Below are 19,398 nucleotides of genomic sequence, written 5' to 3'. Positions count from 1 at the left end.
AGACTTATGAATGCAATTACATTTTTGACAGATTTTGCATTACAGCAACTTGCACTGTTATCTTTAGGACTACTATTTTTGTTTGTTTTTATCTCATCTTTTAAAACCGTTGCTTTATTTCTCAGATTGTACTAGGTTTGTATGTTTGTGTAGTTGAACATTTAAGATTTGCCAATATTGAATTATGCCAAATATACAATTTAAGTGCCTAAGATGAACCGGTCACTGCTTGGAAAATGAAAAGTGCTAAATAATAAAAACAAGCCATTAAGGTAAATTGTTATATTGGTTAGTGAATTAGAATTTTTCAATTAGACTGACTAATATAAGTGCCAAAAGTACCAATATTCGTGTATTTTCAATGGACACAATGTTTGACACAACTAAAATTGAATAAAAATATAAAAATGTGAAGTTTTATAGTAGATCAATATTATGACTAATCGCATATAACATGTCAGCATTTTGCTGTATCCTGTGCACCTGGATGTAAGTTATGAAGTGACTTTAATAAGCTCATGGTCCAGTGGGATTCATGTTTAGTGTAACACTTTCATTTTACGTTGTGTTTGGCATTGTCATGAAACATGCAGACATTGCACATTTGAATTAATATCTCTGGAATATGCCTTTTCTTCACCAGATTTGCTGTCAGTGTGGTGCGCTGCAACATTTTATAAAACGTTTCTGTCTCTAGATGAACGATTAAACTACTATGAAACATTGCATACGTTGACTGAATGGGAATGTTAATTGGCAGCCGTGTGTAATACAGAAAGCAGCATATTGATATGATGGTTGAATTTTGCAATATAATGTATCAATCCATTAAGCAATTGGTCATGCAAAATGTTATTTTACAACATTATACATTTGTTCCAAACAGACATTTTGCAAAATCAAAGAAATTAAGGGAACACTTGTCAATTAAGAAGTTTTCTCTTGATCTTTGTACCTGGCTCAGTCGTCACTTAAACTTTAGGTACAAATAAAGTTGAACTCAAGTCTTCTGTTTTGATTGTGGAGATTTTATTTTGAGAACATCCAGGCCCCCACAGCTCAGTGAAATATAGAATTGCAAGATATGAGAGATGGATTTATATTTGATTACAACTTTGTAGTATTACAGCATTTGTAATATGAAAGGGCCATGCCAGTGCAAATGACAAATTGAGCAGAACAGAACCATGGTTTAAATGCATTACAAAATCCAATCACTACAATAAAATCTTTCAAATTAAAAGTAGAAAACCACTAGTTAAACAGCCTATTGTATAAAAACAGCACTCCTTTAGGGGAAATAATTCTACAAGTTGTTGAAAATGAATTGCTGTTTGACCAATTTTACATCAGAAATAGTTGCAAATAATGCTTGCCCCACCCCCAATAATAAATTAATAAAGAATTAAACATTTGTAGGTATTTGGGTCATGAGTATTTTGGACAAGGCTGTAATTATAAATAAAGCACATAAATAAAGGAAAATGACATTTAACATTGCAGAAATATCTTTTTATCTTCATTAGATCCGAGTCTGAAATCGAAACCAATAGCAAATCATTTCTAATGAAATTTTGAACCAGATTCTGCACAACACTGAACAAAAACCCAAAGAGAATGAAAAGACACTTAAAGAACTTCAGCAAGTTCAGCAAAATATGCACTGCAAATTGCATTCTGCAATAAATCTACTAGGTTAACTCATGCGCAATTGCTATTTTAACCACGGATAAACTAAAACAAAACCTCAAGCAATTCATACATTCATATTTTTTTAATAATTATTTATGCTAAATGTAGCCCTCAACAAAATTAGTGAGGCAAGGCAGATTCAGTGCAACACGGTTTCAAAAATTAGAAGTTAGAAATGACAAGCAAACACTTTATAAAAGTGAAATCAAGACAGATCCATTTCAGATCATGAGAATGGGGTAAAGTTAGATACTGCTAGAGATGAGCTTGGTTTTTCAAAATGCCTGATTATGGATTATGCTGCGAGAAATCATCCAGCCCGTTGACGGATCCTGGTAAGCACTTGTATAAACGATATGTACTTGTTGGATGCTTCACTTGGATTTTCTTAATGAAAGCCTTTAATTGGCCCTGTAAAAGAATATGATTTAGTGAGTCATTTACAAAAAATAACAGATTAATGCATTTCTTGTCTGTGATCAAGACAAGAACGAACAAAGAATGAACTATATAAATGATATTATAATATGTATTTTTAAGGTCCCAGTAATAAGTCTCAGGTAAAAGCTAGAGTGTCTAGAAGATACTCATGCATACTGTCCTTTATTCATCAACAGCCTGCATGGAAATGCTAAATTCATTGTCATGAGGAAGAACTTCTACTTCTGATGTCAGAAACCCATCCATCCCAAAAATATAACCCACATTGATGCTTGTACGATGTTCAGAAACTTTGGCCGTCCACTCATGGTGAGGTAACAAGGAGAAAGTAGGAGAAACCCTTGACTTTGTAACACATTAAAGAGAAAGTTGCATAGTTCCCATTGTCCTTACCATGTATGTGAGGGTGTTATAACTTTAACTCTGCCTCTCTCTCTTCAGTCTCCACCTTTTCATGTTTTGACCTGCAATCCAAAAGTCCAGTAATGGTCTGCATGTGCATAACTAAATATCTGGGTATATTAAACTTCAATCCAGCACCCATGCACTTACAAGACCTCATGTTTTAACACAAAAAAACTATGGAAGCTTGTTTCTGCCATGGAATAAATAAATACAATTAATTCTGCCTTTTTCATCTCACAATTTTGACATTTTTTCCTCAGTAACTAGCAGTTGCAAGGAAAAAAAAAAGTCAAATTTGTGAGTTTATATCCCAAAATTGACTGAGATTATAAAGTCAGAATTGCAAGTTATAAACTTGAGACAAACTTGCAATTCTGACTTTTCTTCTTAGTATTGTAAGATATAAACTCACAAATCCAAAAAAAAGAAAAAAAGTAGAAAATTACCTTTATTTTTTTTATTCTGTGAAGGAAACAAGCTTCCGTAGAAAACCCTTCCACCAAAAAAAACACAAAAAAAACCTGTACAAATCTTCCCATAAAGGCTATAAGCATTAAGGGTAGCAAAACTGAAACCATTTCCAAAATAATTTTTCATGGGAACCTTTTTTGATGAGAATTTGTGCACAATGAAGCATTTTGTGGATTTATATATTGTTGCATATATATTTAATTACCTGCTCAACAGCATTCTGCCAAAATGGATTTAAACATTTCACATATAATCTTATATATTATATAAAAACCATGAACCAAGACAATCAATTCCGAGATAAATCACATCATTATATATTTGGATTTGAAGCAAAAATAGTGCATGAAAAAAAGAAAAAAAGAATAAAAGTACCAGTGTGCACTTAATTGCTCATGAGAAAATGAACTGCTCATGAAGCACTGTGGCTGTGAATGACATAATTGGCACAAAAAAGATCATTTAAAACTACTGACTTGAAGCTGATCACTTTATGCGTTTTCTCTGATCGGATAGCTCAGAGCTATGTCCAAAATCGCCCCCCCCCCCCCCCCCCCATACCCTTAAATAGTGCTAAAATATACGCTTTTTAATGTTATTTGAGCCTAAGAAACAACATCTGTGATAAACAGATGTGCATGTCAGATTTTGTTGCCGAGCAGTTTTTGAGATTTCAGGATTCCCCCATTAAAATAGATTGGACTTGTTCTTGGATGCCCAGAGACATTTCACGCCGAATGAATTCCCGCATCTCGCCCGCAGCTAAATCATCCATTTTCCAAAACGCTGGTCCAATGTGGCTACAGCGAAATACAGGTATAAATTCAATTTTAATTGATTATTAAATTAATTACGGTTTATACATGCTAGTTCCATAAATCTTGTCATCACTAATGGAGCTGCCAGATTGCTAAGTTTCAAATGATTATTAAACAGCAAGCACAAACTATGCAAAAGCGGCAGCCCTTCTGGCACACTAAGTTTCTGAATTCGCACACTCGTTTTCATTCATTCCTTCAAGTGGACTATATTAGTGGACAAATGTAGATAATAGAGAATGAATAGGGTAATTTTAAAACATTTGACTGCAAAATATTCAGATATATCATATATCAAGTATCGTATGAAGGTTTGAAGTTCTATTCCAATCGCCTGATGGAAATACCAACAAAAAAATCTCAAGTGAACAACTACATATTCACAGCTTCAGAGTGGATTTAATTATATCAATTATGTCATTCCCAATGCTTCATGAAAGCAGTTACATTTTTTTTTAAAGGTAGAGATCTCCTCAGGATTATGGGTAATCTAGTTCTACACCAGGGAAGAGTCGGTATATTTTTAGAATACTCATGTTTTGAGCTGCCATCCAAAAGTCTGGTTATGGTTTGCATGTGCATGACTAAATATCGGAGTATATTAAACCTTAACCTCAAGGCATCTCCATTTCCCATGGAAAATGTGTGGAAAAACCACACGTTTTATAAATCTGAATGCAAAACATTCCTTTGGCTTTTCGCCAATATAAGAGTGCAAGAAAAACAGCCGAGAAATCACATAAGCAAAGAGCAACTAAGACAATGCAGATAACTTACCGATACTTTATGTAGCCAAATACTGCTGCTCCTGCGGCAGATATAAAACAGAGAAGAATTGTAAGTATTCTTGATTCAAACAGAAAAAAAAGAAATTAATAAATTCTCTAATAAATGTTTCAATCCCACATAAAAACTAATTTTCTCAAATTTCACAAATACAAATTACAATGGATAGTGTGTGACAGTTGTCAGGTGGATTGGCCAAAAATAAGTTAATTTCCATAGATGCTGTTAGTGGTAAGATATTACTTTAAGTGTGCCCAGGCTCTCCCGCTTGTTCTTGGAGTGTTGTGGTTTCTCCCACGAAATGCTACATTAGTTGTTTGTCGGAACATATCTTTAAAGCAATGTCAGCATTTCTAATAGCGCTCGCTATTTCTTTGATTCAGCAGGGGTTATGATCCTAGGTCAAACCTGGCTTACTGTGTTTTCCGTAATATGGAAATTTCATAGTGGTCATTTCAAAATGTGCTGAATGAGAGAGGCAAGTTCATTTGTATAGCACATAAACCTGCATGATTCTGAATAAATGGAGATTAATGATTGTTTTGTTTCAAACCGAGATGACGTTTCTCCCACGATTCTGAATAAACAATAAACAAAATAATTTACTATAGGTTCTGACAAAATGTTAATCGGCTGCAGTCTATTTAAAATGTTTATTAATCTGAATTATAAAAAAAACAAAAAAACTTTATATGAATAAATTCAATGACTCGATACATACTTCACTTGTTTTATTACTGGACCAATCAGCTTTTTTTGAACAAATCTCTTAAATGACTGAATCAATGACAAATTAATTTTTTTACAGTTCCTTGCCGCCATATGGTGGCGTAAAGATATAATCGTTATTTAAAACGCCATATTTTGCTCTATTTTGATCACTTCAACAGACATCAGTGTTTTTATCCGAACTATGAATTTTTATAATAATAAAAATAATAATTATTTACATTTATATATTCTCTCTGCACTCAAAGCGCTTTACAGAGAAGGGGGGAATCTCCTCAACCACCAATGTGTAGCGTCCACCTGGATGATGCGAAGGCATCCATAGTGCGCCAGAACGCCCACCACACACCAGCTTACTGGTGGAGAGGAGACAGAGTGATGATGTCAATCAGTATATGGGGATGATTAAGAGGGCCATGATGACGGACAGAGGCCAATGGGCAAATTTGGCCAGGTTGACGGGATTTTTAATGACCACAGAGAGTCAGGACCTCGATTTAATGTCTTTTTTGACAGTTTTCTTTGACAGTTTAGTGGCCCCATCCCTATACTAGGAAGTTAGGACCCACACAGACCACAGGGTGAGCACCCCCTTCTGGCCTCACAAACACCTCTTCCAGGAGCAACCTGGTTTTCTCACATCCAGGTACTGACCAGGCTCAACCCTGCTTAGCTTCAGTGGGCAACCAGTCTTGGGCTACAGGGTGATATGGCTGCTGGCCAAATCCCAGTACAATTTATCCTAGTACGTCTGTGAACATTTGTATATTTGTAACATAAAAAATAATGACACTGTGTGGTTGAAAAGAATGTTTGTGAAGCTGTTTAAACCTATACATGACAGCTGCATTTTTTTCTCTTTCATTTTATAACTGGGTTTTTGTAGACATGCAGATTATCTGGTGAATTATGCCGACTGAGACTTACCCAAACCAACAGCAGCAGCAACAGCCAAAATACAAAAACCCACGATCAAACCATCTGAAAATAGAGACAATTTATAACAAAGATTAAAACAAAATGAACAGTACAAGACATATCTTTGCAATATACTAGAAAAATAAATAAATAAATCATTTTGTTACATTTGTAACAAAGTTAAGAATAACTTGTATGTAAATTAAAAGCAAGCTACAAAGGCCAACTAGAAATATGACATGGACACATTTGGAGGTTTTTGGAATTTTCTACAACAGACAACATCTGAGCTGTGTGATGGATTTTTTTTAATTAATCATAACTAACATTTGTTTTTGTTGCAGGAACAACATTCATATGCTTTTGGCTAAATGTATGTTTCCCCTTTTACTTTGGTTGTGTAGGTGTAAAAATAACAAATATGGGAACTTTAACTAGACAGATGTCTAAACTTGAAGCCTTGTGATTATGAAGTAACAAGAGGGCTTGTCTATGAAGAACCAATCAAATTGTGGGGAAATTATGTAATGTTTCATGTCATTTTTGCCATACCCCTATTTTATACTAAACTGTTGTATTTGTGTTTGCTGGTGAGATTCTCAATGGAATTTGTCTGAGATCCTCCGGCCGTGCTTCTTGGGGGAGATTCTCTGAGAACTGTTCGGGATCTCTCCCGGCCGTGATTAAAGCATTAAAGGACATTTGCTGAAGTCTGTCTGTTATTATTGCTGCAGCAAGTTAGTTAGTGGAACAAGTTATTTAGCGAAACACTAGAGACCTTACTAGCAAGTTGTAGTGTGGATCACGTTAAGAACACTAGAGACCTTATTCCCAAGTGATAGTGTATGATGGGGGCGAGACGTCGTTCGACTCTTTGTGAGACTCTTAGGCGGGGTTAGATTGCTTAGGCGTCAACCCGTGCGTTCAGAGGTAACTCAACTGAGTATAATATTTTTCAGGTGTCAAGGACACTCGGTTCAACTTAAGTCAGGTGCGTAGGGGAAAAATCTACCACAGCTGACAAACACAAACATTTAAACGGGTCAATCGAACATCAAAGATGCGAAATATGAATTTATAGGAATACTAAAATTATCACATATTAATAGGAATCGGCTCTTTATTGGATAGTATAGTAAAATAAAAACTGAACTTAAAACACTTACTTGAACTGGATGGTTGATCTGAGGCTAAAAAAAGAACAAAGTCAGGTAACAGGGTGTGAGAGAGAGAGAATGTAAGAGAATTCAAATACAAATAGATCGATAACTTAAATGAAGTAGATTTTAAAAAAACAAAATAAAAAAGACATGCAGTATTAGTGTAAATGAATGTTCCCCAAACAGTCCCATTATAAAAGAGCTAACAACATTAAGATCTGGTTAGAGAGAGAAAAAAGAAACTTTCTGCAGTAGAACTGACATTTAATCATGTAAAATGCTAAAATAATTGCCAGTATAAGAAAAAAAAAATCCAAAAAGATATCAGTACAAGTGTAAATATCATAAAATACTACACATTGTTTTTTACTCTTAAATTGGAGTTAATAGATGTTAATGTTAAACTGGCAATGATACAGAGAGTTGTAATGATACCTTAAGATCATTTTCATACAACACACCCAATCAATCTCAATGTAAGAGCTTTCCATGCAACCTTTTCTTTACAGCTGGTCCTCACTCTCAGCAAACATATGACAACACCTTTTCTTCCTCTTTTACTTGATATAATGAAATACATTTAAGATCTTAATGTGTTTATAAGGCCACAAAGAATATGTGATTTTTGCGCACATATGGTTTCTGTTGTTCCTCATTTTTTTTCCGTAATTTTCAAAAATGTGTATGTTTTTGGAATGTTATTGGTGTATCATGATTTGGTGAAAACATTTGGACTCAGATGCATGGTTATTGAAAAAGACCAAATGTGTTGTGAAAAGCGCAACACAGATTCATTGAATTGAATTGAATTATACCTACTACATTTGGCAGATCAGAGCAGACATAAATTAGTATGTCTATGAATTCAGGATACGTACAGCTGTACTTTAATTCCCCAAAAGATTTGATAATAATAATGATAATAATAATAATTAGATGTTTAGAGAATTTTGTAATCACATCACTGCATCAAAATTGAATAAAATTGTGAGCTTACTAAAAATTCAGTCCAAAATTTTAAGCCACTCTTTTTTCATAATTGGTGACACCACTACAGAAAGTTTCTTAGCTCTCTCTTTCTGGATTTTTATGTCGTCAACATCGTTAGCGTTAACACAGGGCCATTTAGAGAACATAAATGTGTATCTAAGAATGTCATAATGGAGAATAAATTTAAAGAGTGCAATACCATCCTTGTTAGGTCGAGCCTTGGAGGTTACTATCGTGGAAGTTACTATCGTGGAAGTTACTATCGTGGAAGTTACTATCGTGGAAGTTACTATCGTGGAAGTTGTGGTTGTTGTAGGTAGGGCTGAGAGTCAAACATGTAACATACACATTGGATTAGGGAACTAGAAATAGGAGTTCAAGAAGTCTAGATAATATTAGAAATACAAATCACACTCTTATATGCTTAAAATGAGAGAGAGAAGAAACTTTCTAAAGTTTTCTTCAGAGATCCATGAAAGTTCATGGCGATAAATTAATTTTGCGCTAAAAGACATGAAATTAATATTGTCATATTAAGCCATATATAATCTAGTCAGTATATGTCAGAAATGTGTCAATATTTGTAAACAATTACTTATCCTGAAAGTAATTGTATTAATCATTAAACCGTTTACTAATCAACAGAAAATCATCCTAAAATTAAAATAGAGGTCTTATGGTCCATATTCCAAATCTTTTGAAACCATCCTAAAGCACTATGTGATGAATGAAATTTAAAAAGCATTATTCATTGAAAACATTCTGATCTATAAAAGTGTCCAACAAGCTTACTTTCATGGCTGTCAAGATCTGAAATTTTGTGCACAAGTTGTATGGGTGACCTCTATGGTGGTGTTTTATCACATTTACTTTCTGCTAAACATCTCCCTTTGTGTTTCACAAAAGAAAAGAAAAAAGATCTGGAATTGAATGGAAGTACTTACCTTTGCAAGTGAGGAGCAGTTCTGTCCAGTTGTTTTCCTCACAGGTAACTGATTTAGACACTGTCGAGTCAACTGGCTCATATCCATCAATGCACTCAAATGTTACTTTGGATCCATATGAGAAACTTTCTTTCTTGAGGAATTCCTTTGTTAAAATGACATTTATTTCCAAATTAGGTCGGCTACAAGGCCCTGTGGAGATAAACAAGTAATATGAATTACGGTCGTCTGATGCATAACTCCATTAACAGATCCAGTACTATTTTAGTTATCATCACTAATTTCTGTCTTTTTCCCCCCTATCTATTTTAGGTATCATGAGGTACTTGAATGTGATATAGAGCCCTGGGCGGGACGGTTTTCTTAATCCGCTCCCACTGAATTTTACCATTACCGCCCGCTCCCGCAACGTGTGCGTTTCACTCCTAGCCACACCCGCCAGGGCTCCAGACTAACTTTTTTTACTAGGAGCGCTGTAGCCCCTGACTGAAAATTTTAGGAGCGCAAGCAGAAAATTTAGGGGCACACCTTAAATCAGCTTGCAATGCAATTATTCAAATTTCCCCCAAAATAACTGTAATACTGACAAATTATTTAATAATAAATAGACTTTACGTACAGATAATATGCTGTGGAAGCGATCAAATACAATGTGCAGTTTTATTTTAAATTCACAGGCACCAGACTAACATCTGAGGGCAGCGGCACCGGAGCCACTGAGTTCTCCAAAAAATATCTGGTAGCACTGGGGCTGACAATAAAGCACTAAGCTTAATTCAGGGTGTAGATGAAATTAACTTTAATTATTATCATTCAAAATGTCTTAATATTAATTAAAAAGCAAACCGAGTGAAAAAAAAATTATATTAGGGAGTGAAAATAGCCAATAAGCATCCTACTGTTTACAATGGTAATTTATTTCTTTTATTATTTTTAAATAAGTGTTTAAATAAGAGTTTAAATAAGACAATTTTTGAAGGATGAACAAAAAATGTGTTGGTCATCACATTAAAAATAACATTTATATATGATAGTTTTGAAGTGCTGGAAAAAGATGAGCAACAGTTAGTACTTGTAAGCGTTTGACTATTTCTGTCACATTATGGTTACAGTTACTACATTAAATCCATGGTGAATGTTGCTGATTTGTGGACTGAAAGCCTTCTATAAGTGTTTCTCCTGGTTTCCACATCAGCACTGTTTGATCTGATATCTATGGTTTATAACAGAGAACTCTGCGCCGAATCGGAATGTTTCTCACTGGATCTCGCAGCGATTATGTTATTAATTCTGAGGCGAATTCAATGGATTTCTTCACTGGATCTCCTAGTAACAGTGTCGCGTGATCGAGATCGGCCCGCGACTGGCAAGTTCGGGGCGCTGCGCTCATAGATGGCTGCGCTGTCTTGGTCCGAACTAATAAACGGTCCGTGAAGCATAAAGGTGTAGCGCGTTTTCGTTCCGCTTTCATTTTGTTTGGATTCGCTGCTCGGCAACGTTGTGGTCGCGCCAGCGCGACCTAAATAAATATTTGGTCGCACTGGCAGGAAAAATGGTCGCAAAATGCGACCAATTGGTCGCAGTCTGGAGCCCTGCCCGCAAACATTCTGTTTACAAAACAGCTTGTAGAAATTATGAAAAACACAAACATTAGGGCTATGCTAGACATTCAGAATAACAGACATGCGTTTAACTAAACTAACCATAAGATAAAGTAATGCTAGCACCACACAAACACATTTGGACAGATTTTTATTTTTATTATTTCTATCAACTGTTAAAGGGAACAACGGATGTCACTTTTTACAAGATGTAAAAAGTCTCTGATGTCCCCAGAGTGTGTATGTGAAGTTAGCACAAAATACCCCACAGGTCATTTTTTATAGCATGTTGAAATTGCCACTTTTAGGGGGTAAGCAAAAACGTGCCTTTTTGTGGGTGTCCCTTTAAATGCAAATTAACTGGTGCTCCCACCCCTTTCAAGAATAGGGCGGAGCTTCAAGAGCTCATACCGACAACAAAACAGGACGCAATGAAAATGTCAGAAACTGTCAGTAGTAGTGTTCAGTTCAAACCAGAGTCGGACAATAATGCCTACAGAGCCAGAGAATACATGCTGCATGCTTTTTCAAAAAGACGCAAAAATATCACAGAATGATCCCATGCGGCATATTCTAAAGTGTTCAGGCCAGGGGGTATACGATATGAAATTGAATGTATTATTTAATGAAAATCTTCACCTTGGCCGATGGTCTGTGCTTGACTGCGTGTTCATGAGAGACCCAGAAAAACACAATTTGTGAGAAATCAAGATTAACAAAAAACGCAAAATCAAATACAATCCATGTTCCTTCTTCTCTGAGGTGTATATACTGTATGTTGTGTTTGTCGTAACAAAGTTAGTGAAGAAAGTTCACTGACACTTTTTGGAGTTTTCTTGGCGTTGTATTTCATGATGTGAATTTACTCAACGAAGTAATGAAATAATAACTGCGCAGCGCTTCTGTGTTGTACGTCACACGCCTCACACACATGACCAGCGTCGGCCAAGAGTGAGCTTACGTGTGACGTACAACACAGAAGCGCTGCGCAGTTATACTACGTGAAAAAACTAGAGGCCTGGAGAGAAGGAAATGAATAGTGGAATAAAGTCGTTATTTTTGTTTGCTTTTGCGCACAAAAAGTATTCTCGTCGCTTTATAAACTTAAGATTGAGCCACTGTCGTCATTTGGACTATATTAACGATGTCTTCAATACATTTTCTGGGCCAGCAAGTTATAATGCCTTAGAAGCCTATGGAGGAGTGAGATAGCTCTCAGATTTAATAAAAAAATATCTTAATTTGTGTTCCGAAGATGAACGGAGGTCTTACGGGGATGGAACAACATGAGGGTGAGTAATTACTGACAGAATTTTCATTTTTGGGTGAACTAACCCTTTAACAAATTCTCATCTTCATTTTGGGTGAGCTACTCCTTTAAACAGAGTGACATCACTAAGAGATAACAGGGTGTGCATTCATGCAATAATAAAATCATTATTTTCTTACCAATGCACTTTGGTGGTTTAGGGTTCCATCCATTTTCTGTACACAAAATATGAGATTCTCCTTTCATTGTATAGCCATCATCACATTTGTACTCTATAAAGTTCTTCAGTATATAGGGGGGTCGTTTTCCACCGCTTCTATATGCGTGTAGAATTTCAGGCTTTGGACACACATCTGGAAAAAAAAAAAAAAAAAAAAAAAAAAAAAAATTTGTAATTTATGTAAATGAATTGTATTACTCATTAAACATTTTATTCATCAACAGAAAAAAAGAAAATAAATTTAAAAGAAAGTTAAAAAAAACTTCTTTCTTTTTTTCCATCTCTTTAACCATAACTTACCCAAACATTTTGGTGGATCAGGTTTAAAAGTCCCATCCTCAGAACAATGAAGTGTTGAATTTCCAATAAGACTAAGCTCACTGTTACATCTGTAGGACACGACATGTTGATATTCATAACTGTCCAAAGGCTCCTCTGCAAGCTGTCCATTTACTATGGCTGGAGGTGCCTTACATTTCACCACTAAAGAGAAAAAATCCAGGTGAATAAATACTTATTTTCAGATGCATCTCAAAGTGAAGAGCACATAATTGTTTATACTCATCATGAATGGTTCTGAATAAATGTGTGCTCTTCAAGGTCATATTTCATTCAATTTTAAGAAAAAAAACCTCACCTTCACAGACAGGATCTCTGCCATCCCATCCCTGATCTCTGCACCATCTGTCTTTTATCAGTCCATCTAACATATATCTGAAAAAAATAATAATCTTCTTACCAAATCAGAGCACATCTAAATCTAAATCCATGGTTAAAACAGCACAAAGAAACTGACTTAAATGGTTTCACTTACCCTGTGTTACAAACTGCTGTAATTTTGTCGCCAAATGAAATCCCTTCTTTTTCATATTTCCCATTGTGAAACTCTGGAGGACTTCCACATGATTTTTCTGTAAAGTATTAAATATATTATTGACTTATTGAAAAATAATCTTTAGTGTTGCCTTACTTTATATGACACAGATTTATTTTAAGCGGAAATGTGTGATGCTGTGAAGCTTCCTGCATCAGTGACGAAAAACTGCTATAAAGGATTCTTAAGATATTCAAGGACTTGCTGATCTATACTGTACATCCTTCACATGGCTAAATTAGATTTTTAAAAACATTCAAAGGCACTTTAGGGAAATGTACAAATGTAGGGTACTTCACATACTTGTGCATTCTAATTCCAGACTTGTCCACTCGTTTCCCTTACAAGTAACATATTTAGATGCTCTTGAGTTTACTGGTTTATGCCCAATGTCACACTCAAATGTTACAGTGGATCCATTTAAGAAAGTTTCAGCCAAGACAGAAGATTCTGACACGACGACATTCCTTGTTGGAAAAGAAGGCTGTGTACACTGTGCTGTGGAGATAAACAAAACACATGCTTTAGTTTACAGTAATCTGATGCAATACTATTCTATCCATCACCCTCACAATTATTAGCACTACTATACACCATCTTAGCTTTATTTTGGTAACAAAGGACTAGATTGTGATTACTTTAAACAAAAGTAAATTCGTATGACTTAAGGAAGATGTGCTGTTGAAATTAAATCACAGTGCTTCTTCATATGTTGCTCATACATTTCATTTCATTTTATTCTTTTTTTCTTTTTAAATAGAGCCAAAGGTTACAAGATTTGAAAACTTTTGGCCTCTCTCAAACACTGAAACTAAAGCAGATTTTAGACACAACCGTGTTGATAACTGCAACTTAATAATCAAGTGATTATTAATGAAGTTGATTAATATAGCACTGCTGTTATCATTGCAAAATGTGTTAAGGTTACATCATTATTTGTGAACTATGGACAAAAACACATCTGCTGGTTAAATCAGTCCTGACAGCATTATAAGAAGAGCTGGCCTATATGGCATTCTAACGGCCTGAGTCTTTGAACCTGATGACATTGTTGCAGGCCAAAATAAAAAGTAAAATAATTTTGGATTCATACATCCAAAAGCAAATGGAAGTCATGTGTGCGTTTGCCGTGTTTACAGTGAAGAATTCAGTTAATTCTGTGTATAGTAGCAGCATGCTATGACCATCAAGCTTTAGGCTTAGACTTTTCTGTTTGCAAAGCATTATTAGTTGCTAGTATCAACATTACGCTACTAGGTTATACATGCGTGTACGGTTTGTTCAGTGAATGAATTTACAATACGCCCTTTTCTATTACTATATTACAGTTTTACACAATTCTCAGAATGGAAATATCATCCACCTTTTCTGAACAAACCTACTGCATTTTAAAATATGGATGGCACTTCAGGTTTGGAGTCGTGCCACTCAAAAGGACTGAAACAAATCATTTCTAATAATAAGCTTGTGCTACTAATAATCCTCATCTGTCAGACTGACTGAATTAAATGTAAATTAGCCTTAAATATTCGTATTTCTTACAGTAATATTTGACCCATAATATTGCTCCACAACTACTCTTGAAAGTCCTTGAGCTTTTTTTTTTTTTTTTATGATCTGCTGAAAGTAATTGATCACTTTTATACTTTTCCTTTTGATGTTAAATGGTTGCGAGGTAAGGAGAATAATGTCACCTAACTGTACCAGTTTTTGCAAATGAGTTAAGCTTTAAAAAAAACAATAAACAAAAACAATAAGCTTTACAAGTTTATTGCCAGTATCTGATTTTTTTTACAGTTCTATGGAAGTTACTCCCATAATTCACTCATAGCGTCAGTGGAGGAAAAAGGAGGATATCATTTTCTTGGGGAAACAAAACACTGTTTTGTCCCAAATGACTCAATATACACAATGCTTCACACTACTTCCTAGGGAAAATCCTTACTCTTTTATGATTACTGCGAATTTGGACATGCTTATTTTGTCACAAACTCCTACTTGTGTTTGAACTTTGTCCTAGTTCGCCTACTAGCTTATATAGTTGATAAGTATGCAGACATGGTTTCCAAAATTCAACACTTGTTTTTTTTTTCTCTCACTTAACGTTAATTAAGAACAGCATATAATAGTGCTCGAAAGATAGATAGATAGATAGATAGATAGATAGATAGATAGATAGATAGATAGATAGATAGATAGATAGATAGATAGATAGATACTCACCTCGGACATGTTTACCGATCATAAGAAACGAAAGAAGAGCAACATTGAGCCACAAGACCTTGCATCCCATCTTGTTAATGTAACGTTGTCTTAATCAAGGCCAATGTTATTTGTTTTCTGCACCAAATAAACAAAAAAGGCATTTAGCGTCACGGCGTAAATAAATACACTTCACTACACAATCAAAAGTTAACACAAGCATTATCTACAGCAAAACAGGCACAAAAGATTCACATAAACACAACTTGTTTCTGTTAGCCTGTTAGCGGCTAGCATAACAATCAAGACAGGTTTTAATTATTAACGTCATATTATTAAAAGACAACACGCACATGATTTGAACGAATGCATAAAATAGGTTTAGTTAACTAACCACGCTTCATTCGAATTTTTAAAGGCTAATCGTAACACTAAAATAATGTGTTAGCCAACGCGCGGAAGGGCGTGATGAACACTGAGCTTCCTTCCTCAGTTCAGTTCACAGTCCACAGTCCACAGCCCAAACCCTAATCTAACCCGACACAAATAATATATCAATATACATATCAATATACATATCTATACATCTATCTATCTATATATTTTCTTTTTCTTCATTATAAGAAAATTGTCTTCATTTTTCAATATTCATCCTTGTTTTAAGAATCCTTACCTTTAGGTTTTTAGGAGGTTTCTCAATGTTCTGTGTTTGAATCAGAGGTATAAAGCCCGTTTAACTTTCTGGAAATGAGATTAAGGAGAGGGTGGATATGTTACTTCAGTTCTCATGAAGTACATTTCCGTCTAAAGAGGGCGTTTCGGCGTTACCGATGTGTCATAGACTTCCTGGCAAGCCTTTTTAGCTTCAAATGTTCCCAGCAGCTGCATATTACTCGTCGTATTCACAACTTCCCTAAATGAATGAAAAGATGTGCTGTCCCAATCACCCAGATATTACTAAAAAAGGGGTTTTGGCTCAGTTTACATAAAAGTTTATGTCACACATCTTTTCATTATATTATGAACTTTTTTTTTCCTGTTAAAATGGATTGGTAACATCTTCAATATTAACATTTCATAATAATAAGAGCCTATAAATCTTTAACTACACAACTTGCACCAGCAGCCATATCACCCTGTAGCCCAAGACTGGTTGCCCACTTGAAGCTAAGCAGGGCTGAGCCTGGTCAGTACCTTGGGAGACCTCCTGAGAAAACCAGGTTGCTGCTGGAAGAGGTGTTAGTGAGGCCAGCAGGGGGCGCTCACCCTGTGGTCTGTGTGGGTCCTAACACCCCAGTGTAGTGACGGGGTCACTATACTGTCAAAGAGCACCGTCCTTCGGATGAGACGTTAAACCGAGGTCCTGACTCTCTGTGGTCATTAAAAATCCCAGGATGTCCTTCGAAAAAGAGTAGGGGTGTAACCCCGGCATCCTGGCCAAATTTGCCCCTTGGCCCCTGTCCATCATGGCCTCCTAATCATCCCCATATATACTGATTGGCTTCATCACTGTCTCCTCTCCACCAGTAAGCTGGTGTGTGGTGGGCGTTCTGGCGCAATATGGCTGCCGTCGCATCATCCAAGTAGACGCTGCACATTGGTGGTGGTTGAGGAGATTCCCCCCTTCTATGTAAAGCGCTTTGAGGTCTCAGAAAAAGCGCTATATAAATGTAACAAATTATTATTATTATTATTACAACTATTATTATTTTATCAAGCAAATCCATTAAGTACCATTCTTGTGGCTCATAGATGTGAGTAGGCCATATTTGTGATTTTGTTTAGAATTTTATTGAAAAATCAGAAGCCAAGAACAAGAAGCTATCAATTTGACAAATATCAGTAAATGAAGTACAGCACAAATGCCAAAGCCTGGTTAAATTCACATATTCATGGCATGGGGCAGATCGTGAGACACGTCTCAGGAACACACAATATTAGGCCTAAATGAATAAAACATGACAGTAATAAATGCATTTGATCACTGTATAGTTATTTAAAATCTGCTATTGTATAAACAAACATGTTCTGTGATATATGCATATATGAACAGGATATATTTGGAGGCAGCACAGAAACATTTTGTCTTGGATTTTTTCATAAACTGTAGGTTCATGACAAGCTAGTTGATTGAGACATGCCTGAAAACAGATCAAAGAAACAATGTGAACAATTAAAAAGTAATTATTAATATTGACTATGAATATAGAAATATGTCATGTTTTTTGAAACCGGTATGACTTTTGCCTTTGATAATGTACATAAAACTTTTCAGTACAATAAAAGCAGAAGGTGACAAGTCGCTGTTCAAACCCCCAAAAGAGCAAAAACAACAATATTGCCAAAAAAGTTGTCATTCACTCTATTCAAAGTCTTCTAAAGCCCAAAAAAGAACAGACCACTTTTTGTTAGGAACAGGTCACTCACTAAAAACCATGTCTGTTCAAACCTGTTTCAGTAATGATCCACACCAAAGCAAGAGAGGAGAATAATTCTTATTTATCAGTTTTATTTAGTCTAGATCTGTGGCACTGGTAGAGTACCACTCAAATTGTATCCAATGCACCTTGTAGGCCTACTGTAAGCCAATCATAAAAGACCCAGCTGTTTCACAACAGTCAGTTACCATTGACAGACACCTTATAAATAGAGCTTATAGGAGTAAATGGTTCCTATACCCACGGCATTCCCTTCTTTGACTACATGTATTAGCTCACATGAAAATGTCATAGCAAACAGCTTCAAGATTAGCTCTAAGATAAACAGACCAACAGAAAGGAGTTTATTCAATGTTGAATGTGCAGAAGTTTGAATAGGATTTGACAGCAAGAATGGAAAGAATGAAGGGGTCAATCAGCTCGCTAGTTCTATAGTCAGGGCACTTATCAGGGAGTTGGCCATTTTAAGGGTTTTCTCAATCACTAAATCCTTCCAGTGCACTGAAACGTTCACTCCCTAAAAATACCCACAATACACAGTGAAAACCAGGTAGCATCAATGCTCACTATGTTCCCTTATTGCAAGTTCTAAAGTGCTAAATATTAATCACGTGAGCCAACTCACTACACATAATGACATGCGATAAATGTTTTTTTTTTTTTATATACAAACCATTATTTAGGCCTAATTATATGTCAGCATATTCATACATCGCTTGACAGGTAATGTGCAGTATACAATGATACAATGATACAATGTAACAATTATCCTTTATTTACGGCTGAAATGTTGCATGTAAATCATGTAACACAGCAAAAACTTCAGTGTTACATTAACTCTCCTGGGAGTTTATGTGGCTCCACCCTCAAGAGTGTTAAAATAAGAGTTTTAAGTTTTAACTGTTTACTGGTTTATGCCCAATTTCACACTCATATGTTACAGTGAATCCATCTGTGAAACTTTGAGCCGAGAGATTAGATTCTGACACAATGACGTTCCTTGATGCAATAAAGGCAGTGTTCACTGTGCTGTGGAGATAAACACAAAACATGCTTATCATCTGAATCAGTATTCCTGTAACACAGTAACTAGTTAATTGTGCAATAAAGCGAATTAATTGAGCAACTCTATCATTCAGATCAATGGCAAAAAGTACACTATTTGTTATGTAGGGTATAGGCCTATACATGCTACAGTTTTTCTTAGTCTATGTCCGGTGTTAAATGTGTACCTGACATTTTGTGGAAGCTTTTGCTGTGTGGCAAGTTATGTTGTCATTATAAAGTGATGTGTTTGGGATCCTTGTTTACAGGAATAACAGGTTAAATAGGCAGAAAAGAATAAAAGTTTATGTAATTTATGTAAATGAATTGTATTAATAATTAAACATTTTATTCATCAACAAAAAAAAAAAAAAAAAAAAATTTTCATCTCTTTA

At 35.4% G+C, this 19,398-nt stretch overlaps 1 protein-coding gene across 6 annotated transcripts in view; it reads right to left on the bottom strand.

The window, feature by feature from the left end:
• Positions 1-74: 74 nt before the first annotated feature.
• Positions 75-19,398, bottom strand: part of rca2.1 (regulator of complement activation group 2 gene 1) — a 40,839-nt gene continuing 21,515 nt past the window's right edge. For 2 of the 6 annotated variants that reach the window (XM_082145390.1, XM_082145392.1), the window contains 7 exons: positions 13,623-13,817; positions 13,260-13,356; positions 13,083-13,159; positions 12,746-12,928; positions 12,405-12,578; positions 9,355-9,546; positions 7,461-8,732 (listed from right to left, as the gene is read on the bottom strand). In XM_082145390.1, the coding sequence (XP_082001516.1) occupies positions 8,425-8,732; positions 9,355-9,546; positions 12,405-12,578; positions 12,746-12,928; positions 13,083-13,159; positions 13,260-13,356; positions 13,623-13,817 (1,226 nt within the window). In that variant the 3' untranslated portion in view covers positions 7,461-8,424. The other 4 variants (XM_082145391.1, XM_082145393.1, XM_082145394.1 and 1 more) reach the window with 4 other exon arrangements.

This window comes from Leuciscus leuciscus (assembly GCF_965113295.1).
Source record: "Leuciscus leuciscus genome assembly, chromosome: 18".
Taxonomy (NCBI): domain Eukaryota; kingdom Metazoa; phylum Chordata; class Actinopteri; order Cypriniformes; family Leuciscidae; genus Leuciscus; species Leuciscus leuciscus.
This window is presented reverse-complemented; position numbering and strand designations above follow the sequence as displayed.